The 27,695-nt window shown below is 50.1% G+C and overlaps 2 protein-coding genes across 3 annotated transcripts in view; one reads left to right on the top strand and one right to left on the bottom strand.

Annotated features, from left to right (window-relative positions):
* Window positions 1-66: 66 nt before the first annotated feature.
* TMEM201 (transmembrane protein 201) lies at window positions 67-24,688 on the bottom strand. Of its 2 annotated transcripts, none has more exons than XM_074558872.1 (11): window positions 24,391-24,688; window positions 19,963-20,083; window positions 19,030-19,224; window positions 17,471-17,647; window positions 16,500-16,891; window positions 16,001-16,204; window positions 7,812-8,029; window positions 6,998-7,069; window positions 5,674-5,934; window positions 4,652-4,783; window positions 67-4,194 (listed from the first exon to the last, which is right to left on the bottom strand). In XM_074558872.1, the coding sequence occupies exons 1-11, from the start codon at window positions 24,462-24,464 to the stop codon at window positions 4,097-4,099; spliced, it is 1,944 nt and encodes a 647-aa protein (XP_074414973.1). In that variant the 5' UTR covers window positions 24,465-24,688; the 3' UTR covers window positions 67-4,096. The 2 variants fall into 2 exon arrangements, with proteins under 2 accessions (XP_074414973.1, XP_074414971.1); XM_074558870.1 differs by lacking the exon at window positions 24,391-24,688 and adding an exon at window positions 23,954-24,322.
* Window positions 2,241-27,695, top strand: part of ENO1 (enolase 1) — a 172,475-nt gene continuing 147,020 nt past the window's right edge. Inside the window, exon 1 of the mRNA XM_074558873.1 lies at window positions 2,241-2,248. The gene's annotated coding sequence lies outside the window, so the exon portion shown is untranslated. The remainder of the gene's footprint in view (window positions 2,249-27,695) is intronic.

Here is a 27,695-nt window from a genome sequence, read left to right as displayed (position 1 = left end):
AACCACTTAAATGCCTAATGAACACAGAAGTTCGGTGTGCACAGAACTGGACCACTCACACTAAGGTGAAAACTTATCCGGTTTTATTTTTTAAAGAAAAATATTCCTCTTTAAACACAAAGCATGAACTAAAAACCTCCGAGGAACGGCTTCTCCTTCCTTGGAGCATGTTTGACTAAACTGTACAGTGACAGAGCTCCCCAAAGAACACACACATATAACATACAGTCTTTCTTTCACAGGAAATAAGGTTTAGGACTTGAAATTGTCCTACTCACCCTCTCTAGACATCCATTCAATCCAAAAATACTCTGTACCTTACTCCCACCCCAGAACACAGTGATGATAATTTCTGGATGCAACATATATCTTAAAAAAAAAAAAAAAAAAAAAAGTATGGGCCAAATTGGCCCATTCTAGCCTTTTAACAAATGTCTGTGAGAGAGGTTAAGACCATTGTTATTTCCAGGAATGGTGCTTGGAAGAAAAAATATAGCAGCATCCACAGGCAACAGAAGCCCTTGAGTCCAGCTGCCCTGTCACCAGGACCCAGGCAGTTCAGCAGGGATCTGCAGATGTTCCCAGCACCCAGGAACAGGGAGTAGGAATCAAACATTCACAGGCCTCATCTGTTGCTTGAACAAACAGCCTAAAATTCAGTGAGTCTGGCCTACATATGCCAGCAATGAGGTTCCCCCCCCCAGTGACCAATTTAATGTCTAAGATTTTATGTTAAAAGGTATGATAAACTTCAGAAACCAGCAACTTGTTCTACCCACTCCCTCTATCCCATCAAATAGATATGTGCATAAAATTTCACATCTGCCAAACTCCCCGGACTGCGGAACTGGAACCAGACTCCAAAATACAAATTCCTTCTAATTCAGAACAGCAAAATCATCTAAAGTATCTGCAAGGTCTCAGAACATGCCTAACAAGCCCATAGCCAAAGAAGAAGTACCTGGACATTTTCAATGGAAAGTAGGAAATGGAAAAGGTCTGTAAATAAATGTCATTTATACTTAATCATTAATTGTTGGTATTATTAAGCCACGTTCAGATCTTTATCAGGCCATTTTGTAAAGATCTTTCCCACTCCATACACTCCAACAGTTTTTACAGTAGGAAAAGTATTAGAAAAATAAAATCTCCCCCCTGAACAACACTGTATGAAGATCAACATCATCAGTCACAGATATTTTTACAGGGGACCAGATAAACTTCTGCTTCCTCCAAACCAGCTTTGTACAGAAAAGAGCAGCAAGATAGACACAGTATCTACGAGCTAGATTAAGGCCAACAATATAAAGACAAACATGGGCTCAGATCTTCTGAAATGAAGAAACCTTGCAAACGTTTTTGTGCATCTGCAGGCACACACACACACTCACACACACACACTCACACCACTCACACTCACACGCTCGTGTGTTCCTCAAGCAAAGGCTTCACAAAACCGTGAGAGCACCATGGGAGAGAGTTCTAGCACCAGAATGAAAAACTTCCCTCTGCAGTAATGAACCCCAAAGTCTCTCTATTGCTGTGGACAAGGTCACCGAGCCCCCTCCCCGAGCAGTGTGAGTGAGCAGCTCAGAGGGGCAGGGACAGCCTGGGTGCTCCTGCTCCCAATGCAGACGGGAGGAAGAGGGCTGTGGAGATGCTGCAGCTCCTGGGCTGTGAGGAGGAGGAGGAGGAGGAGAAGGTTGGTATTGCAGTCTGGTCCAGCGTGGTGGTGAAACTGAGCGCAGGCTGGGAGGTGGAAGGGGGAGGTTTGCATACACAAAGTCACAGTGCACTTTGCTGGGTGGTAAGGACAAGCACAGCCACGGCATCTTCTGGCAGCTTGTCTCTGTGTGTAGCACAAGGATCACACACTGCACCAGAACATCAGGAAACCCAGAGAGCAGAGGCTGAAAGAGGAGCTTGGCAGCAGCTCTGCCATCATCCTGCCTGTACACATGCTCGGGTGAGCGTGCAAAGTCTATAAAAGGGACAAAAATCTCTTTACAACAAGGTTATGGGTCCGGTTTGGCTACAAGGAACAATTCATGCAAGAATTACAACAGAAGTCATCATCCATTCAACACAGCTTTGTGCTGCAGGCTCTCCCGGCTCTGGGCTGTGTCCGGGAGGTGCTGGCTGTGCAGGGCTGTGCAGCTCTCTGAGGAGCCAGAGGGAGATGCAGGATCCTCCCTCAGCCCTCGGATCAGCATGAGTGTGCAGGCCTGGCCTCCCCTGCAGGCACAGCAGGGACCAGGCTGACCCACAGGGAGGGCAGGAGCAGCAGCTGGAAGTGGGCAGCTCAGACCGTGCAGGGAGACTTGGAAATCACAGAGACACTCAGTTTTTCAGCGCTTGAATCAGCAGCAGCCAAGCCCCGTTTATGCTGTCACATGCACGCTGATCAGTCTGGCTGGGGCTCCCATGGGCTACCGAGTGAGGCTGGGGAGGAACTCAACTAAAACATGCAGCAAAATAAAAAGCAGAGTGAAAGGAAGGGTGATCATCACTGCCAGGTGGGGCTCAGGTTCAGAGCAGAGAATGGTCAGCAGCAGATACACCTTGCTCTGTGCACATGCAGGAACACAAGAGAGGAACAGCAGCGAACTGGAAGGGAGGCAAAGACACAGAATTCACCAATTGAGGGTGCAAACACAGGGATGTGGGGTGGGGCAGGGAAATTTGAGGTAAAGGATCCCAAAGGAAGAGACAACAGAAAAACTCTTCTAGATCTGAGTCCTGCTTCAGGAAATACACAGCTAATGCCAGACAACTCTCTTCTCACCAGGTGTTTTTCATACACTGGTAAATCTCTCTGCACTTGGTTTTTGGGAACCAAAACAGCAAGATCAGAATTTCTTTTTATTCCCTAAGATGCACTAAATGATTCTGAGTGTTCAGCACAATATTCTAAATGGCCCCTGAATTCTAAGCAATGCTGAAGGCTTACCCAAAAGCAGAAATACCCAAATTACAAACTGCTTTTGAAAATCTACTACTTTCCTTGGGCTAGAAAAGAAGAATCTCTCCAGAAGGCTGAATTGTCCAGAAGCAGGTTTGGCATTTCTCACTGAGAGCACCTGGGCATTTTACTAAGTAAGAAATACCTTAAACAGTGACTTAGCAAAACCCAACATCAGAGTGAGGTGTCAGGTCTCTGGATAGATGTATACAATCAGACAGCTCCTCACCTACCCCTAACAGAGCAGATTTGTGCGATTTACAGCAAGAACAGGCTCTGCCTCTCACTGCTCCAGTGAAAGCTCCAGCAGAGCTGAGAGCTGAAGCCCTTTGTGGTGCAAATCACACCGGGATCCTTTCTTTTTGCCACTTGAGAGTAACACAGGTGATGCCTGCTGGGGCTGTGCTGCAGCCAGCACAGGGCTGTGCAGCCCTGCAGCCACAGGCACACACAGGGCTGAGGGCCTGCAGGGCCACAAGGAACTGGTGAAACCTCAGGGCCAGGTCCAGCTGGAAGCACAAGGACATCTAAGATGCAAGAACATGACAGAGCAGCCAAGGTCACCCATGTGCTTAGGCAAGCTTAAGGCAACTAAAGAAAGTTCACTGACAATTTAGAGGAGAATGCCAGAGAGAAGAGAGAAGAGGAACCACTGAGCAGAGCCTGGGGATGCTGCTGCAGTAGCCAAAGCCCAGCACCAGCTACTAAGCCATCCCTCTTCTTCAGCTCATTTGCTCTAATTCTCCCCGTTTTACCAGCACCATCAGCACGAGGTCAATATGTCAGAAAGAAGAGCTGGGGCAGGTTCCTAAAAACGCAGCTCACACATTGTCAGGCTTGTGTCTCAGGTCAGTTCTCTTGAAAGGAAGTGTGTGGGCCATTGGAGCAGCCTCCTGCTTTGAGCTGGAGCTGGGAATGCTGCCTGCCATGTCCAGGGATGCTCCTGCGATATGTTCTGCCTGGAAGGGGTGGCAGCAGCTGCCCAGGCTCCTTTTCATGCCAGCTGAGTGTACAGCAGTTTTTCGATGAGCAGCATGCACCGGTGGCATGGCCTTGGCCATGAAGCCGTGGCTGGGCTGCTCTCATCTCCTCAGGACCAGGTGGCACCAGAGGGACAGGGAGGGCTGGCAGCAGTCAGCGCAGGCTCCTGTACACATAGGCTGATGTGAAAACAGCATTGAGGGTCAGGCTCACGGCCAGCAGGCCCCGCAGGGCAGAGGTCCCAAAGCGACCTGGCAGAGGGGAGAACACAGAGAAAAACGGGAATTGTACCAAGAGATGTTAAAGAACTGATAAGTAAAAGTGAACACGTGTTGTACTGCTTCTCTCTCGCCAGTGTTTCAGCACAAGCAGAAATTGCTGAAGCACTTTTCCTGCCAGGAAGCACTTTTCTTGCTGAAGCACTTTTCCTGTCGGGAAAGACTCCACTGCCCTCTTTTGGCTCTATTTTCATCTCATCTCATGCTCCTGACACCTGCATCCCCACCCCTCTTCTTCTGTCTCAGTTTAGCACTTTGTCCGTGTTCTTCAGACAGTCCAAAGAACAGGAACAGCTTTGTTAACATCTTAGAATGGCAGGCAGAAGGTCCATTTTGCAACTACTTATTAATTTGGTTTCCAGGGAAGATCTCAGCTACCCTCAGAGAAACGCTCACACGTGCATGAAGCAGTCACCAGCCTTGCACTCACCTCTCCAGCCTGCCAAATCTTCCCCTTTGGTAGTTGTGTCCACCACGCAGGTAGATGAGTGTGACGAGTGATCCTCCTTTTTGATGGAATTATCACTGCAAATACTCCCCCCTTCCACGGCCGATCTCATATCTGTAAGGAGAGAAAGACAGGAGAATTCACCACCTGGGTTTCTCCTGCAGGTTCCCCAGGTTGTGGCCTGGATGCTGCAGGGCTGTGCCTGTGCAAGGCTGTGTCTCTGCATGGCTGTGCCTCTGTGCCTGTCTCTGCAGGGCTGTGCCTGTGCAAGGCTGTGCCTGTGCAGGGCTGTGTCTCTGCACGGCTGTGCCTGTGCAGGGCTGTGTTCCCTGCAGGGCTGTGCCTGTGCAGGGCTGTGTCTCTGCAGGGCTGTGTTCCCTGCAGGACTGTGCCTGTGCAGGGCTGTGCCTGTGCAGGGCTGTGTTCTCTGTGCCTGTCTCTGCATGGCTGTGCCCGTGCAAGGCTGTGTTCCCTGCAGGGCTGTGCCTCTGCAGGGCTGCGTTCCCTGCAGGACTGTGCCTCTGCAGGACTGTGTTCTCTGTGCCTGTGCAAGGCTGTGTTCCCTGCAGGGCTGTGCCTCTGCAGGGCTGTGTTCTCTGTGCCTGTCTCTGCAGGGCTGTGTCTTTGCAGGGCTGTGCCTGTGCAGGGCTGTGCCTGTGCAGGGCTGTGTCTCTGCAGGGCTGTGTCTTTGCAGGGCTGTGTCTCTGCAGGGCTGTGTCTCTGCAGAGCTGTGTTCTCTGTGCCTGTCTCTGCATGGCTGTGCCTGTGCAGGGCTGTGTCTCTGCAGGGCTGTGCCTGTGCATGGCTGTGTTCCCTGCAGGGCTGTGTTCCCTGCAGGGCTGTGTCTCTGCAGGGCTGTGTTCCCTGCAGGGCTGTGTCTCTGCAGGGCTGTGTCTCTGCAGGGCTGTGCCTCTGCATGGCTGTGCCCGTGCAGGGCTGTGTTCCCTGCAGGGCTGTGTTCCCTGCAGGGCTGTGCCCGCCAGCCGCTCCCTCCCGCTCCGTACCGGGCACGCCGCGCTCGCCGAGGCTCCTCGGGGGGCAGCCGGGCAGCTCGGGGCTGAAGGCGTTGCTGTCGGGCTGGGGGGGCTCCTCGGGGCCGCTGGGGAACAGCAGCAGCTTCTGCCCCTGCAGGTTGAGGCGGGCCGGGCTGATGAGCGGGCGGCGCAGGCGCAGCGAGCCCGAGCTCGAGGTGACCGAGCCGGCCACGGACGGGGCAGGGGACGGCAGGCGGGACGGGGCGCGGCTGCCCAGCAGCGACAGCGGGTCTGCAACACAAACACCCAGAACCATCACAGACACTATGAACAGCGGGACAGCCTTCTCCCAGAAACTCAAAAGAACTCAAAATTATTATCTCTCTTTCTGTAAGCATTGTTTAGAGATATGGTTCTCCAGAGTGTGCTATTCATAGTTCACCAACAGTGTGAGAAAACATTCCTAAAAGCCAATCAAGTCTTAAGTCCACCATTGTTTCTATAAAAACTGTAGATTTTAATGATAAAGTGTCTTTTTCATACCTTCTAATGATAGAGTCTCTGTATCACCTTTAGCTGCCCCCAGTACCCCTTTGGTAATAACACCCCACAGATAAAACCACCGGGTTATCATCCCACTGCACAGGCACAGTTCTCTTTAACTGTACTACAAGGAAAAGGAATGGGAGTTGCAAATATCCACCAATATGTCCTGTACTAAAATTTGTTATTTATTTGAGTTCCCACACTGCAAAGCACAGAGAAATCCCACAAGTACTTTGGTACACTCAGGAGTGACTCAGGTTATCAGGAGCCTGGTGAGCTTTGTCTTAGCTCAGCTGTGCCCATCCAGGAGAGTGTGCACAATCCATTCTGCAGTGAATGAAGTGCAGAGGAGGTGCACTGGGAGCACTGGGAGGTTTGCATGGCCCGGGGTGGGACAGCAGCACAAACAGCCCAGGGATCCATCTGGGCCACAAGGGCTGCAGACAGGGCACGGAGCAGCCAAACCAGCAACTGCTGCTCTCTGCTGGGAAAGCTACAAAAGAGCTGCCCTGAATAGCTGAATTCTCTCCAAGCAGGCTCAACCCTGCTCTGATCAGCAAAGGGCTCCTTGTTTTGTCTCACTGATGCCACCGTGAGCTCTCCCAGGGAGAACATCCAGCACACACAACACCGACTTTAACGCCATCCCACCTCTAGCTGGGGCTCTCCCTGCAGCATTTCTAGCAGCAAAATGGACATTTTCACTGGAATGCGAGCAGGGAGGAAAGAATTCAACCAGACCACGTGTTTGAACCCACTCAGTGCAAATCCTGCACAGACTGTGGCTCTGGAAGGCCTGGAGCAGTACCTGATGTAGGGGACTCCTTGCAGTAGGACGACTGCGAGGCCGGCCGGCTTCCACTGAACAAGTAGCCAGAATCTAAAAGCAAAAATGAAACAATTTGAACCCAGGACGGGACTATAACATGTGGATCCAGTGCCATTCCCTCTGGGCCAGCTCCTGCACACTCACCTGGATCCCTCCCAGCCCAATTCTCCCAGGATTTGCAGCCCCATTCCCTGGATCCCCCCCAGCCCATCTCCTCCAGGATTTGCAGCCCCATTCCCTGGATCCCTCCCAGCCCATCTCCCCCAGGATTTGCAGCCCCATTCCCTGGATCCCTCCCAGCCCATCTCCCCCAGGATTTGCAGCCCCATTCTCTGGATCCCTCCCAGCCCAATTCTCCCAGGATTTGCAGCCCCATTCCCTGGATCCCCCCCAGCCCATCTCCTCCAGGATTTGCAGCCCCATTCCCTGGATCCCTCCCAGCCCATCTCCCCCAGGATTTGCAGCCCCATTCCCTGGATCCCTCCCAGCCCAATTCCCCCAGGATTTGCAGCCCCATTCCCTGGATTCCCCCAGCCCATCTCCCTCAGGAGCTGCAGCCCTGTCCCCGTGCCAGCCCTGCCCTCACCTGGATCCCTCCCAGCCCAATTCCCCCAGGATTTGCAGCCCCATTCCCTGGATCCCCCCAGCCCAATTCCCCCAGGATTTGCAGCCCCATTCCCTGGATCTCCCCCAGCCCAATTCCCCCAGGATTTGCAGCCCCTCTCTCTGGATCCCTCCCAGCCCATCTCCCCCAGGATTTGCAGCCCTGTCCCCGTGCCAGCCCTGCCCTCACCTGCCCGTGCCAGCGAGGGGATGGTGCCCAGCGACAGCGCCCGGTTGAGGCGGCCGGGCAGCGAGGACGAGCCCGTTCTGCGCGGGGCCCTGAAGAGCTGCTGGTTTGTCAGGTGCAGGATGCTGGGTGGAGTTGGGACAAACAGAGACGTGGCAGGTGAAGGGAAGGCTGGGCCAGGGCTGCTGGGAAAGACAGTGATGGAGTCCCCAGAGAGGTACCTGCAAAGGACACGCATGGCAGACACTTAGCAATGAGAAATCCCAGCCGCTGCCTCTCGTGCTTGCAGAACACTTGTTTTGCTGCCAGGTTTGGACTGACTTTTCAGTGCAGGAGTGATGAAGTTTTATGGGAATGTTCCTAGACTTTGGGAAAAGAATAACTGCCCAACCTTACTTAAATTATTGTGCACCAACCTGCCCCACAATACAGGGTGGAACAGTTTAGGAATGCCAGTGATAATACCCCAGATGAGAAAATTACCCAGAGAATGCTTTAAGAAGTCCAGATGTTAAAATACAGGGATTTTGTATTATTTTTAACAACTGAATGAAAATCCATGAAAGGAAGTTTAGAATATAAACCAGAATCTCTGTTCCCCTGAAAGATTTTCTTAGTTAAAAACACGTAATAGAACTGTCAAATAAATCATGATGAAGAACTGAGTATGAAGTGCACGTTTTTAAATGGAGATATCTGACTTTGCAGATACAATATTTGGAGGCTCAATCTCACTTCTGATGGAAACAGAGACAGATGAGAGCAGCAACATGGTTACATGGCTTTTCTTCTATCAGAGGAAAGCCAGGAGGAAATCAGAGGGTGAAGAAAATCTCAGCCTTGCACTGTGGGGTGATTTATGCACGTGTCATTCTGCCCTGGAGATGAAAGAGGTGGTGCAGCAATATTATGCTGAAGATAACAATTTAAAGCATCTTATAAACTACTTATCTGCTAGTAGGAGGCAGCCATCACCAATCCTGACCAGCTTAATGAGGCTGAACACGTGAGGCAAGCAGGGTGCTGGGGCAGGAATGACTCCAGCAGCAGCCAGGGATGTGCAGCTGTGGCAGCCCCAATGCCCAACCTCTCCAGGATCCAGAGGACCTCAAAGGGGGTCCTGCTCTGCACCCCCACACACATCCACCCCACCACACACACAGATGGACGTGCCCAGCTCGGATTTGCAAGAGGAAATGAATGGGAAAGGGAATCAGAAATGCAGCTCAGGACTGATATGAATCATAGGAGAAAGAGTGATACCTACCCCTCACTGTGCCATGGCTGTGGAGGGCAAAACCAGAGCATCACCTGGGAGCCACATGGCTCTTCTGTCCTAACTTTGCACCTTCTGTGTCTTTGGGCCAAAGGATCCAACTTTACACAGCTCCTTGGTGCAGCAGAAAACAGCTTAACTGGTTTACTGGCTTTTGGAAGTCTTTCATTTACCAGGCTGGAAGCTATTCTAGTAATTTATCACTCATAACCACAGTCCTGGGACTGTGAGTGTTTTGGATCAGGCTTCCAATGGCTCTGCTGCTCAACAGCCCCAGTGCTCAACCTCACCCAGCCAGTGCAGCCAGATCCTCAGGGCAGTGAAGAATCATTTGTCTTAAACCATCCAGAAAAGGAATTAGCAAAGAGGAGCTGAAGGATTTCAAGTATAGCTTATTAATGCCTTAGGACCAAATGCTGACCAAAGTGTGTCCTAAACATTGATCTGTTCTGAACAAATTCCTGCTAAGTGTGCAAAATCCAGTTCCTGTTCTCTGCACTCTTTAGTGTTTGCCACTCCATATCAAGAGGGCTCAATGCTGCTAAAAGCTCTCATGGCAATGTGCTTCATGCCTGAGAATGGGCAGCTGAACTAAAACTTCTTCCAGAAGCAGATAAAAAAAAAGGTGAGGAGATCAAGAGGATCAAGAGGAAGGAAGCAGCCCCATCACAGCCCTGGGATGGAGCACTGCAGCTGTGCCTCTGCTCCAAGCCATTTGTCACGGGCTAATAGTGGCTCTGGAAACAGTAAAAAATGGAACATAAAAAAAAGAGGGAAAAAAAAGGCTCTGGAGTCAGATAGTTTGTGGAAATAGTCAAGGCCCGGAAGCCGTTTATTTCAGAACTTGAATTATTGTGAACATCAAAAGTTGGGTATCTTAATTAGTGTTTACAATGATCACAATGTTACTAGACAGTCGGGCACAACTCTGCTACACAGATACTTTAAAAATAAATAAATAGAAGGTTAAAGAAGGGTATTACATGGTATGGGACTGTACACGGTCCTGAAGGAACTCCTCCTGCCAGGAGAGCCTCTCCTGCTCTGTGTGTGTGCCATTTTAAATTCCCTCCATAGCTGTGTGCCTTTTAAATTCACATTTTACAGAGATGCTGCACCAGCCCTGGGACAGACACAGACACGGGAGAGCAGGGGCAGGCCAGGCTGCAGATGGACCCACTCCTCTATCAGATAATTCAGCCCATGAAGAAGAAGGGGAGATGCAGTCCCAGGCAGGCAGCTTGGGGATGTGCCCAGTGTCAGCCAGGGCTGAAACGATTCCCCTCAGAACTGAGCACCCAGGGACCTCTCCTCAGGGTGCAGAACAGGCCCTGCCACGCCAGGAACAGGGCACTGTCACTGTGCCCTGGCACTGCTCTGCTGCACCTCCCCACGCGGGGCACAGCCTCCTGTCAAAGCCACAGAGCCACGAGGGAAGAGCAGGACAGGAATAAAAAACAGGCACAAGGACAGGGGAGAGTAGTGTTAAAATGGGCACAGCTCTCAGACACATTAATATTTTGATATGTGGCTTAGAGAGCTACAAATTTCAGCTGCCAAGAGTAAGAATTCTTGTCTCTTGCCTGTGGTCCTGCTTTGGATGAAAAGGGAGGGTTGAATTAGAGCTGCACTAAGACCTTCTAGAGCACAGATGCTTGGCATCAATTGTGCCTTTCCCCCCAGCTGGGGCACAAAGTGGGGAGTATATGTGTGTGTGTATGCACATCCTATGCCTACACGAACCCAGACTTGCTGGCATGCCCAAAATGCCCAGGGCTCCTCCTCCTGCCTGTGCACTCAAGAGCTTTGGTCCCAACGAGGCTTTACAGGGGATGACTTCAGGACTGAGTACGGTCCCTTTCCCTGGAGAGCACTGCCATGGCTCCAAGAGCCAAGTGTCCTTGCAGGTGACAGCACACCTGGAAGGAGCTGGCAGCTGTATATAACAGCACACAATTTCAACAGCATCTCTGAAAACCAAAGCAAAGCCATACAGCACAGCTCCCTTCACCTTTCACGAGTGCAGTCAGTCTGGAGCAATTATCTGGCTATTAATTATACTAATTTTTATAAGAGCATAAATACTTTGTTCACATTACATCAATACATAATTCCTATAGTGTCTAAGCATGATTATTAGCTTCACATAATTTCAGCACACTTGAAAAATAGTCATAAAGCCAAAATAATAAGCCACTACACCATTTTTATATTCCCACATGTCCTCACCCTTTGACACACCCAAGCTCACTAGGGCATGCAAAGCATGGATGTAGGAAGGAGTCAAGAGAGAGGAAAGAACTGGATATAAACACAGAGTATTTAGAATGGTAAAAAGTCACAAAAGTGTCAGTTTGCATGCACTGATGTCACTGAGGGCCCCAGGAAGAACAGAAGCAGCAGCAGAGATGCTGACCTGGCTGCTGCCCCGGGGTTCTCCTGCAGTTGCTCAGCAATGTTAGCCCAGGTGTCCCCCTGTGCCCTGCCACGCTCGGTGGTGGCACGGGAGGGACAGAAGCGCTGGCCTGGCAGACACATGGGCACTGCTGCAGCCCTGTGCCACCAGGCAAAGCAACACAGTGTTGTCCCAAATCTTGTCCAGGAAAAGGCACTTCATGAACCCACACTGGCCCCTTTGGAACTGGCTCTGCTGGGCAGGGTACAAGATTTTGAGCTGGCACATCAGCCACGGCCACTGAGGGCCAGTCAGGCACTTGGGGATGGAGCAGATTCGATCTCAAGGGACACATAAACCCACTAACAATCCCTCAGCACCTCTGTTCTGCTGCTACCATCCCCTGGTCCTCACACATGGTTAGTACGAAAAAGCAGCACCTTGAATTAGGGGCTTTTGGGCTAAAACCCTCTAATATTGTTAAGATATTCACATGCTCTGGCCTGCAGGGCTGGGAGAATCCTCAGGCAACAAAACTGCACCTGGAGACCACCATGTGCTCCTCTGTGGCCTGAAGTAGGAGCCCAGCTAAGGGAAAACAAGAAGCCCAAGGCAGTGACCAAGTGGTTCAGGATGATTTTGCATCATTTGTGGTTGTTAGTTACCAAGCTTTGTTAGCTCTTATCCCACCCAGCAGAAGGAAATGTGTGACACAAAATAGCACCTCAGCTGCACAGGACAGCACCACTGTGCAGCAAAACACACATTTTCACCTGCTGGACTCACTGTGGGGCAAGCAGGCATGCAGTTAGATGATGTGCTCAGATATCTACATTTACATGACACAATCTAACTGCTGAGTAAAAAATGCAAAGCACCTTCCATACAGAACCTATGGCATGGCAGTGTCTGGAACAGCCTATTTGGCTTTGGAATCAGGTGTGGCAAGGACAGTCTCAGCAAAGGCAGTAGTGGTTCTGACTATTTCTTTTTCCACAGTCAACAGTAGAATGCTGCTAACTTACAAGTTCTCTGCAGGGCTCCTTGTCTGACACACAACTGGGACGGACTGAATGCTGCAGTTTAGAAATCAGAACACCTCTGGACAAAACCCACCCTTCTCCTTTCTTCCCTGACTCCTAAAGACCCATCATCCTCCACCATCAGCAAAAGCATGTGAGACAAGGAGAAACAAAGGAGCCTGTCAGCATCAGAGTCTCTAAAACACCAAAAATTCAACTGCTGCAAGGTTGGTTCTGAGGCTCTGAGGTTGTTGTTTTCAGAAGCAGCAGCACAGACATGCTGAGGCACCGAAAAGTGGGGAAAATAGGCTGACACCTGAGCAAAAACAAAAGCTTCTTTGGCATTAAATAAACCCCACTTCAATTATTCTGTTTCACCTTTGAAATTTCCCAATTACAAGCACAAAAGTTCTCAAATTGTAAGTTGTGAACAAAGCACCAGAGATCAGTTGTACAGCTTGGCCATAAAACAAAGTAGTTTTCTGATGTTCTGACATATAAATTAGTGCAACTAGTAAACATACTTCATTTGTATTAATCTGCATAAAGTGAGGACAAACGGATGTCACTTGCAGTTAACATGTCTCCCACATTAAAGGACTTTAAACTCAGCATAGATTTGCACTTGCTGTGCAAACAGAGCTAAAACATTCCTTAACAGGATTATTCAGGTTTCACAGTGTAAATCCTCTGCTTCCCACAGTTCTAGCAACTGCCTGTTCCCAACATTTAGTGTGCATCCTCCCCATCCCATCCCAGCAATGCACAGGGAAAAAGATAACCAGAGAAAAGAACAGGCATGGCAAACCAACATAACATTTACAGCAAAACATCACAAAAGGTGCCTGACCCCAGGGAGCTTGAGGAGGAGACAAGTTTAAATAGAAAGAAAAAAACCCAAGTATTCCTAAAAAGGGAGGAAAAGAGATACTTAGAGGAGATAGGAGACAATGGGAAACAGGACACAGTGAAGCTTAACACAGCCTTGGCTTTCAGCTCCTGAGTAAAACATCTGGAGAGGCTGCCAGCCATCTTTAGAAGCTGCCACTGAAAGTTTCCTTCCTGCTGGGCAAGAGAATTTGGACAGATGCATTTCATTCTTATTAATAAAAGGGCATTGCTGACAGAAATCAGGCATGACATCACCATGACCATTCCCACTGAGTCTGTCAGCTTCTCATACCCCTCCTTTGAACCTTCTCAGTAAATCCTTCACATATGAGATTCCTCCCATTCCCTGGACACATCTCAGAGGAGAACACCAAGAGGAACTTTCAATCCAAATTGTACGGGTAAGTGCAGAAGACAATCACAGATAAAAGTCTTTTCTTACATGTACTTTATGAGGAAAATTTGGAAGTCCTGAAGCAGGAAGAAGGCAAGAATTAAAAAAAAAGTCCAGATGCCTTATTTCACTTAATGGCCACAATAGCTCAAGGATTCCCATGCCTGTGAGCTGGAAGACAAATGTTTTGGGTCAGGACTGATAGTGATGGGAACATGGAAGATGGAACCAGACGTTGCAGGTGCTGGATTCCACTTGTGGGTAAGTAAGTAAGTAAACAACCCTCAGCATCATTCACAAGCACCAGAATGGAGCCAGGCTCTGTGAGCTTGGATATTGCAGCTACCTGAAGGCACCAGAAAAAGATTCCAAAGGAGAGCCCAGGTGGGCAGCAGGTCTGTGTGCCACTCCCGTGCTAAGGCACAGGCACACAGCCAGGAGCTGCACCTTCCATGACTCAGCCTGGCTTACTGTTAACGAATTTCAGAGCTTTGGCAGTGCTACCTTTATGCTTTCACAATGAACAGCAGTTCCAGGAACAGTAAGTATGAACAGCTAGGAAATAGCTTTTGTTTCCTTTTAAAAAGCTCCTCTAATTCCACCAGCATCTGCAGCACCCAGTAGTGTCTGCATTTTTCAGCAGGAGCTGCAGATACTTCACAGTGAGAGCTCCACTCTGATTATTTTATAGTTCATACACTGGAAGATCACCAATTAACTTAGATCAGACTATTAGGGTGGTGAGTTCTGCTGTGCTATTCTGAACAGGAGAAAACAGCAGATGTTCTGAAAAGTGCTATTTCCCTCTTGAAAAACCAAAGTCCATATGAGAAACTCAGTGGAGTGCCTTTCAAACAACCGTGCACGATAATCAGACTGCTTATCCTAAGGGGTCCCAACAAGTTAATCCTAAAAAACCCAAACAGCTGGAAGTTCCCTCCTCCCCACACAGTAATGCCCAGCCACCCCAGCTTTCAGCGGAGGAGTGCCAGGCACTCAGCTCCAAGTCACAATTTTCAGATCCTTATTTCAGTATTAGCACAATGCCAGACTGCAAAAAGAACCCCTGCAAGTAACCCAAAAAATCCATCTCTGTTGCCATGCAGTCCCACAGCAGAGCTCCCACCCCTTCCCATCTGTGTTCTCAGCAATGAACTCTGACTGAGCAGTGGTGGACAATGAAAGCTGACATGGTACTCACAGCATGAGCCTGTCAGTCCCACACTTCTCTTTCTAAGGCTACAGGAGTGGAGGAGCAGAGGCATTTTTATCCAGTTGTGCTTATACACAGATGTTGCTCGGGGAGCAGGTGGGTAAAAAAACCCCAAGTAAACTGGCATTGAAAGCAACAACCACTAGTAGATCTGAAAGTTTCACCTCAGCTGCATATTTTCAGGTATTAAGACACCCTGAGCTACATGATTTTTTAAAGCACCTTTTTGAATAAATTACTGAAGTTTCAGTCAAAAGCACTTAAGGACACTTCTCCATTTGAAACAGGAGCCAGGAGAAGGGCAGAGCGAGAGGGTGCAGGTAAGTGATGCTACACAGTGGAAGGCAAGAAGAACCAGGTTTGGGCTCTGTGTGGTCCCTCCTTGCGTGCCTGGGCACCACAGCACGTGTCAACAAAGACTCCAAATCCAGAGGCAAGTTCCCATCAGTTCCAAATTAAAATGACCAGCACCATTAGGAAAGTGAAGGTGGCCCAGGCCCCATGGTGGATCAGGGCACAGGGCTCCTCTGTGAGTGGCTAAGGATGGAGAGACATGAGGAGAACCAGGAGGAGCCAGAATCTCTTTGGCTGGAGGAGCAGAATGGGGGACGAGGCTGCATTTATGGAGCAGTTTGTGAGGCAGCTGCTGGAAGAACTGACTTTGGGGAAGCTGGATATTTGTACTGCTGACGTAGGATGCAGGAGGAAGGGAGAATGGAGGCAGCACGAGTAGCTTCCATGGCCAGCAGTGGAAATGCTAGCACAGTGGTAAGCAAGGATGGGGAAAAAAATTTATATATATATATACACACATGTGTATATGTGCATATATAAATATATATATTTTTAAAAAAAGGAAGAAGAGATCTTCACTGCTTATCTAACTTTAAAAAAAGAGACACAGAGGAAGGGAAAATAACAAGAGGAGAGAGAAGCACCAGTCGCAAAGAGTTCACAAGGGTTTTTCCTGCTTCCCCCAGCGTCACTGCTCTGGCTCTGACCTTCGGGGCCGGGGTCTCCGCTGGCCCGTCGCCTTCCGCGTGGCCACGGCTGCGGTGAAGCCCACCAGGCAGCACAGGGACGTGGTGCCAAACTTGGCCGTGTCCAGCCAGCTGGGCGTGTCTGCCTTCAGGTAGCGCTCGGCCAGGTGCAGGCTCATCACCAGGAACCACAGCAGCGAGGCAAAGGCGTCGATCCGCCGGAGCCTGCCACGGGACGAGAAACCAGACAGGATTTAAACACTGCTGAACACCCTGCTCACCCCGTACTGCCTCTGACACAGCAGCACATCCTGTGCAGCCCTGCCTGGGCTGGGCGAGTGTCTGAGCAGATCAGCTCCAGCTTTTCATTCACAGTAATTAAGCTTAAATGGAATGAATCAGTGCATGCAGTACTACATGTGCCATTCTGCAAGTGTTCACCCCAGATCACCGAGGCAGCCCAGCACTAGGGAGCTCCCACCACAGCAGTTTGAGCGAGACAGGAGCCCAGCACACGCACCTGATGCGCCCAGCCAGGAACATGGCCAGCAGGCAGGTGAAGAGCCCCAGCACAGCCACTGCCATCTGGTGATTCTTGCCGTAGGCCCAGGCCACGCTCAGGTTCTCCAGCAGGCGCTCCGGGAGCAGGCGGAGCAGCTCCCGCCAGCCGCGCCCCGAGCCGCCACCACCGTCACTGTCACTGTCACTGCTGGCACGGGGGCTGGCGCCAGTCCTGTTCCACACGGGGCCAGCGGGGCCAGGAGCAGGGACAGCTGTGCTCAGGGAGAAGGGGTCCCCTGACCCGTACAAGGCCATCAGAACCAGGAACGCACAGCTGAGGAAGGCCAGGAACCGCAGGAGGATCACCTGAGCTGGCGTGGGGATGGAAGTGGATGAGGATGAACACAGGCTCTGCAGAGGAAAGGAGAAATGCCTTGTCAGGAGCTGAATGAACTGCAGCAAGGTTTTGAAATGGTGCTGTATGAAACACTTCCAGACTGTATGGTTTGCTGGACTGCTCTGCTCAACTCCTTCTAAGTCTCTGTACTGGGCTGACACCACGTGGGATTATTGTAGACTAGCAAGGAGCAATGGCAGAGACATGAACAGAAGCCAAGGTCAGGCAGGGCAATGAAACAAGGAGAAGGTCATAATTCAATTCCCATTGTTCTTTTTTTTTTTTCCCTTGTACTCTGTAATTTCCTGCACTGCACTCACAAATTGGTTTCCCTACCTCCCCTTCTCTGCCTGTCCCATTATTTTCCTTCCACTCTATTATTACATTAGTCTTACCTTCTGGCAACTGTGCTGAATGAGGAAAACCTCAAACTAGCATTAGGAGCATCTATGGCAACTCTCCTGTGCTCTCCTAAACTGCAGGCACGCAGCAAGCTCCCAGGGCTGGAGAGGCCAGGCTGCTCCCCCCTTTCCCAGCTGCAGGTGCAGTGGCAGAGCTGTCCCTGTCGTGTCCCTGTCCCTGTCCCCACGTACCTGGCTGTAGCTCTTGTCGCTCTCCCGGCGCCTGAAGTGGTGGCTGAGCAGCAGCGCCCGCAGCTGCCGGTTCTGGTGCTTGATGTAATACTCCACTGCAGCCTGGCACGGGCGGCACAGCTTGTAGGTCTGCTCCAGGTGGTGCTTGTACACCTCAATCTCCTCATCGTACTTGCCCTGGGCAGAGAACAGCAGGGGAAAACGGGTGAGAAGTGCAGGTGCCTCACCAGCTGTCATGACTGCTGTTGACAGAAGGGCAAAGCGTGACCCCAGTGCCACAGAAACAGCTCCCTGAACCAAGCTGCAGGCCAGGCATAGAGCCAGCCTCACACAGAGCTGAGCCAGCCTCCATGTCCCAGAAGGGATGGCAAAGAAGAGCCCTGGAGAAGGCTGCTGTGGCCCAACAGGATGTTGAATTTCCGTGCCCAATTTTGCTGTCTTTGTTGAGACCTTCTGAATACTACATAGGTGAGACAAGTAACTAGAATTGCTCCTCCTCTCCTCAAATGAGGGGACACAAAATACCTGTGGCTCCTTCACTCCAGGCTCATCCCTCCCTGGAGCAGCCAGCCCTGCTGTCACTGACACCCCTATCCAAGCACACTGGATAACAATCCCAGGTTTCTCAGCTGGCACAGGCACTGCAGCTCACCGAATGCTTAAAAAGGGGCCAAAGGCTGGCAGTACTTGAGCAACTGGATAGGTCTGGCAAGAGGCAGGGACTAGAAATAAAGCTGAGAAAAGGGCACCAGCCAAAGATATTCTCATTAAGTGTGATCAAATTTCAATCCGTTCTCCAGGAATCACTCTGATTAAACTCATTATAATTACACAAAGCAGACTGGATTAGGCAAGCCAGAGAAGGACACATCACACACTACAGCACAGTCTAACCCCAAGGCTTGACCATGCCAAGGAATGCAGCACTAAATTCTCTGCACAGATCTTTAGGGAGCCATAAAACCGTGAAGGAGAAACCCCATTATCCCTCCTCCATGCATATTAAGTAATGGGAAGGCCAAGAAGTTGTTTAGCAGGAAATCCTGTTGCTGTAGCTGCAAAATCCCTCTGCCCTCCTAAGCACAGATGCCTAACCAGGGAAATTGTGGCTGCACAGGATTCCTCTCCCAGTTCACTTGTAAATGCAGAGCAGCACAGCCAGGGCCTCGGGAAAACAAAACCTATTAAGGCTTCATGTTAACTGCTGGGCTGTTGTGCCTCTCAGGTCCCATAAACTCAGCCATGGGAAGTACTGGAGGTGTAAGATGATCTCAGAAATGTCCTGGGCTCAAGCTTCAGTTTCCAGTGCTCATCTAGAACAGGGGAACATTCCAGCTTTGAAGTAGAATTAGGTAAATTTACAACACTAATCACTGAACTTCTCTGCACTGGAGTGCCACAGCGTGCTTCTGAAGACTGTTGGAACATCATTCCACAGCACACTGAAAACATGCTCTCTCTCCTGCTAACCAGGCTGCAGCATGGAATAAACAGATGCATGGATGGGAATGCCTTGGACAAATATTCTCCAATGGTGGCAGTCCCCAATGAACACTCACCTCCTCCCTTGGTGAGAATGAAGCCAGCTGTTTGATTTTCATGGTTTGATGGTTGTTGCATTTCTTGCAGAGCAGAATCTGGCTGCTCACCCACTGCTGTGGTTTGGTAGGGTCACAGAAAGTCGGACTGCCCGACACAACGTGGTTAAGGTGTTCCATGTACTGGGCAGGGATGGGCTTGTTGTAGTCTCCATTCTGACAAAAAACAGGGGGAAAAGCAAACATTCAATCATAAAATCACAGCTAGGTTGACAGTAAGATTCCCTAAGTTCTGTCAGCAGCTCTGCATATCATTAGCATGCACCTATGTAACAAAATAAATTAGTAAAAAAAGAGGCAAAATGCTTCAAATCTTCCCCCATCTCCACTGTCCTGCACACCTATTTCAGGCAGCTGGTCGTGCTGGATTTCAGCTCAAGACACACTTTGCTATTTAACAGAACACAAAACCAGAGAAGAATTGTTCCATACAGTAAAATAAGTATTCTTACAAGATATGTCAAGGCCACTTTTGCCCTTTAAAGCAAGACAGGAACATCTGTCTCGATCTCTCTAGTCAGCACAACCCCGTGCAGAGGATTCTCTCTCCAAGCTGAGGTGCTGAGCTCACGGGTGCTGGGCACAGGCAGCCAGCTGTGCATTCACTGTCCCATGCCACTGAGGCTCCCCAGGCCCTGCCAGCCCCCTGTACCCCCTGTCCCAGCCCCTGCACCCCCTGTCCCAGCCCCTGTCCCAGCCCCTGCACCCCCTGTCCCAGCCCCCTGTACCCCCTGTCCCAGCCCCCTGTACCCCCTGTCCCAGCCCCTGCAGGTCATGGAAGCCGTTGTACTGGCTGTCCATTCATTGCCCCATGCTGCTGAGGCTCCCCAGGCCCTGCCAGCCCCTGCCAGGCCCTGTCCCAGCCCCTGCACCCCCTGTCCCAGCCCCCTGCACCTCCTGGAAGCCGTTGTACTGCTCGCAGTTGGGGCAGTCCCAGCAGTTGCGGTTCCCGTAGGGCACCACCGTGTCCTGGTTGCAGAACCAGCAGTTCACCGTCATGTGCGTGGGCTTCTTCCTGGGGGGACAACAAACATCTCAGGCAGGAGCCCTCAGCTCAGCTGGTGGAGAGGAGAGCAATGGCTTCCCAACAGTGAAATGCAGGAAAACAGCCAATCCTCCCATTCCGTGTGCTTAATGCTATGACTGGGAGTAGTGCTTTTAGCAATGAAAAGCAGAAATAAATTCTGCCTGACAATCATCCCTCTGCTCCAGTACCATGGACATGCCAGAACTTCAATAACAACCTTGTGATTTACCCACTTCACTGTTTTTCATGGCTATATCTGGGGGTCCTCTCCATAATCAGCAGTGCCATTCTATGAGAAGGTGCAGTAGAATTGATGCTTAATACACAGGATTCCAGGGAAAGGAAGTCAGGATCCACAGGAGCTGCCTGTGAGGGTGCCCAGAAACCCAGGAAATGGGCATTCCCTGCTTTTATGCACTAGAACTGAAGGGATAAAGACTAATGACCTTGATCCATGAGCCCCTTGTTCTCTAAAGCAATCCTGTTAAAACAACAGCCAATACAGACAAACAGCTGTGACGTGGCCCCACCAAAACAGGTTGTGACAGATGTGTGAGCAAAGACCTTCAGCAGCCCAATCCCTGAGCCTGCCTGCTAGAGAAGCTCTGCATTTGTCTCAAAGCTCAGTGCAAGGCCCAAGAGGAGCTCCCTGGCCCAGGCACCACAGCCCAGCTGTCTGGGCTCATCAGCCCCAGTCCCATTTCCAGGGAGGGCAGCTGCCCAGGGCTGGCTGTGGCAGCTCTGCAGACAGATGGACACAGCTGCCACAGCCCAGCTCCACCAGGGAATAATGAATGTGTGGGGCTCCACTGCAGCAGCAGAGCAGGGGAGCAAATAACAGCAACCATTTCTCCCACTCACATTGCCATGGAGCATGCCTTGAAACTCTGTTCATAAAACATCAAACCCTCAAGCAATGTCTGAGCCTCCTGTTTAGGCACTAACAATGAGGATATGCTTGAAATGAAGCACTGTAAAGTCAGAATGTACAGAGGATTCCCTGCCAGATGCTGAAAGAAAATGGCTGGAGCTACTAGGATGACAGATTCTCATCTCAAAATAGATGCAAACACCCACACCCCCCTTAAAATGAATATTCCCTGCTCAACTTTCTTCACTGCCAAGGGGGCTCAACTGATCTGAGTTAAAAATATCACTTCTAAAACTAACAGGCAAAAAAACTCCCCAAACCAGCCCAGAGTTTAAAGCAGACAAATCTAGGTTGGTGTCTGAGTTATCCACGAGCTGCTGCTGTCCAAAAGCCAAGCACGTGCCCACCCCAATCCCCTCCTGTGGCACCACCAAAACCCCTCAGCCCCTGCCCACCCCAGGCTCTGCATTCCATGGCATGGCAGAGGCAGCAGCACTAATTTCAAGGGTGACAGAACTGGAAAGCACAGGTGAAGAAATGAATAAAGCAGTCATGCTACAAAGGGAAATCCATCAGTGCCAAACCCTGCCTGAGAACTCGCTAATGTCAGAGACCAAATCCTCAGAGTACTCGAGGCCTTTCCAGCCTTTTCCAAACAGGATTTCATTTCTTGCTCTGGAGGCTCAGGAAGTACTACCAAGGATTAAATAGCAGCACCTCATTTGCAATGTATGCAAAACAAATGGTTAAGTCCTGGATTATTGAGGATAAAAGGCAATAATACTTCCTTCTGTGAACCTATAATCTGTTGCCATAGAAATAGGTGCAAAAAATCCCAAATTCCCAATCTGGTGAATGCAAAACAACAAGGAGAGAAGAAAGGTGTTTAGGCAAGAACATGTAGGTAGGGTGCTAATTTTCTAGTAATTGGGCAGGATTGAAAAAAAAACCAAAAAACAAGTTCTGCATTTGGAAAGACTCTCAAATACAGATTTAACTACTCTGGAGCTATATTTACCTTGCCTGAATTCAGGCAGCAGCTGAGGGCAGTGAGTTAAAGCACACACTGCTTCCAATGTCAGAGTGTGCCAGCACAAATGGAGCCTTTACCATGTGCTCAATCCCTTACAAATCAAAAGGCAAATCATCCCCGAGGAGTTCATAATCTACCACTGCGCTAATCTGAGCCAGCTCCACTGGCCAGAGAACCTCCCTGCACACCAAAACCTGGGCAGCAAGAAGAGATGGAGTTACTCCAGGCACAGAGAGACTCCACTCACAGCTGACTCCCTGTGTAACCTGCACACCCAGCCAGGCTCACAACACATCCCCAGGCTTGCACAAACTGCTGTGCAGGTAGAAAACGCTTAAGCCAAAATTGAGGGGAAAATACCTGCAGCAAACTCAGTTATGGCATCAACAGCTAAATGTCTGACATTGCCCTGTTCCTTGGTGAGAAGCTACTGGATTCTTTATTTTGCTCACAAAAATCAGGCTGCAGCTCTGCAGGTCCCATTGACAAGCACTGGTTAGCAACTAGTTTGTGTCTGTCATGTAACACAAGGAGGAACTGAGGCTCCTTCCCAGCACTCTTCACTTCTCATTTATACACACATTTAAGGTCATGCTGAAGTCCATGCTTCTAATGGATTGCCAGAACAACAGTCCACCTTGGTAAGTGCTGGCAATAATAAACTGAATTTGTAAATATTTTTATTTACATCTATTCCCCATCCTCTTTAAGTCAGAAGAGGAAAATGTTTACTTTTCTGTAGTATTGAAAGAGACACTGGTGGATGTGCGGCTCTTCGCTGGGTTACCAAGGATTAGAAGAAAAAGCCAATTCTCTATTAAAAGTATTTAAAGCAGCAGTCTCATTCTGGCACAACTGGATCACAAAGCAATTATTCAAATGGCTATGCCAGCACATCTGAACAGTCCCCTCAGCCAGGAAAAAGGTGCCCAGTGGGCTCAGGCAGGGACACCCACTCATTGATAACCACCCCAGGCTCTGTTCCTATCTGGACATCAAATCTGTTATCTCCTTGATAAACAAAAAGCAAAGGCAGCATCATATCTATGTCTCTCATCCCCTTATTAAGCTGTCTTCCTTGATGACTATCATTGACTAAGATTCACTAAATCAAGGCAGAATAAGAAATTTGGAAGCATCAGGATGGTACTGAGAAAGACAATATGTAGCTTCAAAGAATTATCAAGGTCACCTGAAAGAATTTACCGGCAGTCTTCAAGGACTTGGGAAGAAATGCTTTCCATTCCAGAGACCGTTTGATGAACTCAGCAAAACAAACCCACTCTCCTCACTCTAAAGGCACGCTAGCTTCAACTGGGTCAAAGAAATCTTGCCTGCTTCACTGGAATTGCCTTTAGGCCACTTGGATTTCCTGGCTACCCTAAATATGTCAGACAAAGGCCAAGTCTTATATATGGACTAATGTCCCATTGATCATTGATATGGATAAATAAGCAGCAAATGCTTTAGAGGAAACCTTAGGCATCACATTGAGGATGCAGGAATATGCTGCTCTTGCAAAGCATTAACGTGAAGTGAACCTTAGCACAGGGAGCCCTTGGGACTGGCTTGTCTCCAATAGAAGCACTTAACAGATGAGCAGGCTGCAAGGTCTATTGCTGCTACAGAGCCTGAAATCCTTATATTCCACACATCCCTACATTCCTTTCATGCTATGCCAGATTAGAACCTGTCAAATTAAGCTTTTCTCCTTTCATGAGATCTGAATCATGACATGCCTCCTGATGCTTTTCAAACCTGGCTTTCAATTGCTCTGAATTTGTTCTAAGGTCAGGAACGTTCTGTGCAATTAAGAAACAAGTAACCAAAGAATTTTGGTCGCTAATCAATAATTTTGACTTGCATAGAATCTCCCCTAGTTGTATCACTGTGCTAACAGCCTTGATATTTACAAGCGTGTTCCCCAGCAATCCATCCCTCACCCCACACCCACCAGCCACAGGAGCAGGATCTTCTCTTTCCGTGCCTCAAAGACGCCGGACGAGGAGCGGGGGAGAGGCGACGGGCAGCGCTGGGATGCTCAGCCCGGCACACAAAGCCATTCCCGGGCACAGAGCGCTCCCATCCCAGCCGCGTTCCCGGCGGCGTTGGGGCAGCTCCGGGATGCACAGCCCAGCACACAAAGCCATTCCCGGCTTTGGGGTGTCTGTGCTCCCAGCCGCTCTCCCCGCCCGGCCCTGCCCGCACCGCCGCCCAGGCCGGGCCCTGCCGGGGCTCTCCCACAGCGGGCGGGCCCGGGCCCCGCGTGGCGCCTTCCCGCCGCCGCGGGCCGCATCCCGCCATGCCATGCCCAGCCTCCCTCCTCCTCCTCCTCCTTCCGCCCGTCCTTCTCTCCCTCCCCGGCCGCCGTCCCCGCGCCGCCGGCCGTACCTCCGCGCGATGCCGTAGAGCAGCAGCCCCGCGGCCGCGGCGCAGGCGGTGACGCCCAGCCCGGCTCCGTCCATGCCGGCGCGGCCGCGCTGCCCCGGCGCTGGCGGAGCCGCTTTGTAGGGGCGCGGCCGGCGCCCGGCCCGCCCCTGGGCCCGCGGGGGCGGCGCGTGACTCACGGCGGGGCCGGAGTCGTGCGCCGGGGCCGCCGTGACTCAGCGCCGCAAAGGCCGAGATCGTGGCGGCGGGGGCGGCCCGGGCCCGGCCGGCCGGGGGCGGCCCGGGGAGGTCGTGCCTGGCCCGGCGTGCCTGGCCCGGCGCCCGGCGCACACCGGGGACAGCGCTTCTGCTAAATATAGCGCGGCGCTGTCGGTGTGACGGCGGGGACAGGCCCCGTGAAGGGCGGCCGCCGCGGCTCTGAGAGGAATGTCCTGGGCTGCGAGGGACACGGTTCATCCCCGGACACAGACACCCCAAAATCCCGCCCTGGGCATCACTGGAGTGTCCTGGGCTGCAAGGGACACAGTCCCGGCCCTCACAAACACCCCAGAATCTCTCCCTGGGTATCCCTGGAGTGTCCTGGGCTGGAAGGGACACGGTTCATCCCCGGCCTTTACAGACACCCCAAAATCCTGCCCTGGGCATCCCTGGAGTATCCTGGGCTGGAAGGGACACAGTCCAGTCCTGCACAGACACCCCAAAATCCTGCCCTGGGCATCCCTGGAATATCCTGAACTGGAATGGACACAGTCCAGCCCCTGTTCCTGCACAGACGCCCCAAAATCCTGCCCTGGGCATCCCTGGAATTATGTAGCTGTTTCTGTGATTGAAACAAAGGAAAACCTTCTCAGCACAATAAAATTGCTTCAAGTTGAGGAGTTCCAGGTTATGTCAGCATCATGTTTTTTAAAAGGCATAAATGGAAAAGGTCTTCATAGACAAATATTTGTGCTGGGAGCGAACTGTACTTTTAAGCTTAACTATGGTTGGGCTCTTCACTGTTGCATTTCCATCTGTAGAGATTTAACCATGGAAATTAATTCTGCGGAGTAACAGTGAATATTTCATCTTAACAAATTTAAAAGGCACATAATTTTTCCATCTCCTTCCATTGTTTAGTGCAATTACTCAGGGATTGTGTTACGAGAATGCTGGGGCAGGCAGGAAGAACAACCCACCCAGTCCTTTGGCACAGCCAGCCCTCCAGTGTGTGCTCCAGGGCTGTGCTGCAGAGCTGGGCTGTTCTCCCTACACAGATCCCTCCCTTCCTCTCAGCTCTGTCTGTGCCATCAGCCCAAGCAGAGGTGCTTTGTTTAACACTGAGTTTCCTCCTCAAAGGAGCGAATGAGGAGCCTGTGCAAGGGGCACAGCCACAGCACATGGAACACAATTCCCAGCAAGGCAGGTGTTTGGAGGGCTATCGAGGCAGCCACAGGTATTAAAGGGAGGTATTAAAGTCCCGCAGTGTAAGGACTTGGCTCAGAAATGCTTCCAAAGCGAAATTAACCAACACGAGTGGCTCATCATATTGCAGTATGTGTGTCATTTCCATTGAACTGGTAATTTATGAATGGAAACAGGCACAGTCCTGGTGAAGTTAATGGAATCTGTGTGATCACCTCAGATAGCAGTGATTTCATCACCTGACTGATAATTAAGCTGCAAAGGGTCTAGCAATGAAGCCTTTACCTACCTTCCATGGAAATGACTTTCTGTAGAAGCTGGAGAAGAGGAAGGAACAGTGAGAAATTCCTTTAGATTGACTTTGACAAGCAGAGGAAGGTTGTTGGTTATTTTTAAATTCAGGTATCGTTTTGGAAAAAGCTACTTCAAATTCTTCCCTCTGGTAATAGGCTTATTCCATACTCAGTGACATCAATGGGATTGCTCACAGACCATCACCTAAAAATGGTAACTCTTTACAGGGTTTAAGGAATCAAGGGCCAGTGAATTTTAAAAATTCTATTAGGGAGAGGAAGGAAAAAGGATTTAATTATACTAATTCAGAAACTCTATTATCTCCCAATATAGCTTATTAACCCCTGATCAAATTAAGACTAATTCTGTCTGGATCGGTAGCAAAGCTTAAAGGAAAAAACCAAAAATCCTGCAGAATTCCTGATTTCCCATCAGATTTAGGCAAAACAAAAATTTTCTCCCTTTCTCTTGCTTTCTCTCTTACCAAATCCCAGACTTCTCAAAAGGCCTGGAGTTCCCTCCCCTCATTCTCAGAAGACATCAGCAGTCTACACATTTCACTAGCATTTTAGAAGAGAGCTAGTGCACTGCAAGTATAGAGGAATGCTAATTTAGGAAAGAAAATCTCAGAAAATGTTTGAGAGTAGCAGCACAAGTGTCCTAGTTCTCAAAAATAGAAACGCTGGTTTACAGTTTTATCTCCTATACAGAGTCTGAAGCTTCTGCTGCTCATCATCTCCACAGAAAAAAAGCCATGTCAATTTTTACTCAACTGTTTCCTATTTTAGCTTAGGAGGAACGTGATAAGTTATTTCCAGGAGGACATAATAGAAATCAGTTATTTTTTGCAGTTTTGCCTCATAATGAGGTACACACACACTCTACTCTCTCTGCACTGAGCTCCTACATCACACTGATGTCAAACCTGACCTCAAGCACCAGTCATCAGCTGGGCCCTACTGGGAACAAATAGGAAGGGTGGAACCTGGTTATCAGCCCATCCCATTTCTGCACCAAATCCCACCTGAACTCCAGCTGCTCAGAGGCTCCCACTCCTCCCAGGCTGTCTCCCATCTCTGCTGGGAGCACTCAGGGCTGCCCACAGCTCTGGTTCCACTCCAGGATCAGCAGCTGCTCACACTATGAGCAGCTCGTGGTTGTCACTGCAGGGAAGGCCAAAGCTGGGCTCAGATGCTGCAGGTTTGTCTCAGCTGCCAAAGCAAATGGCACTAATGAACAGCAGGCAGAGTGAGGACAAAGCAAAACAGCAGCCTACACGCGAGTTCTCAAATGTTACCCTGCACCATCACCAGTAATTCATGTGCCACACTTTAGTCACAAGGTGCTGCTGCAATACAAGGGGGGGGAAGATTTAAAATGAAAGCATATTCCAATGTTTTTGAAATAACTAATCTCAAATATGCAGGATATTTGATTTATAAGTGAAAGGTAAGAATTGTATCATGAGAACTGCTGAAAATCTTTCTCTCATGGAACTCCCACAGAGCAGCCAGGCCACAGTCACTGACTGTCCTTGTGCTCCCAGGCCTGCACCAAAGCCAGGTGTGAGAGCCAGGACAGATCTGTTCATACCCAGAACCATAACCATG

This window comes from Zonotrichia albicollis, chromosome 25 (genome assembly GCF_047830755.1).
Source record: "Zonotrichia albicollis isolate bZonAlb1 chromosome 25, bZonAlb1.hap1, whole genome shotgun sequence".
Classification (NCBI taxonomy): domain Eukaryota; kingdom Metazoa; phylum Chordata; class Aves; order Passeriformes; family Passerellidae; genus Zonotrichia; species Zonotrichia albicollis.
Note: the sequence above shows the minus strand (reverse complement) of the source record. Positions and strands in the feature narration are given on the sequence as shown.

What these genes read in the sequence shown, in the direction of transcription:
- TMEM201 (XM_074558870.1), bottom strand. Translation starts at nt 24,303, where the DNA reads ATGGCGGGATGCGGCCCGCGGCGGCGGGAAGGCGCCACGCGGGGCCCG. An exon ending in AGATCCTGCTCCTGTGGCTG is followed by an intron (nt 20,084 to 23,953) that starts GTGGGTGTGGGG and finishes TTGTCCCCCCAG; the next exon opens with GAAGAAGCCCACGCACATGA. An exon ending in AGATTTGGCAGGCTGGAGAG is followed by an intron (nt 4,195 to 4,651) that starts GTGAGTGCAAGG and finishes CCCCTCTGCCAG; the next exon opens with GTCGCTTTGGGACCTCTGCC.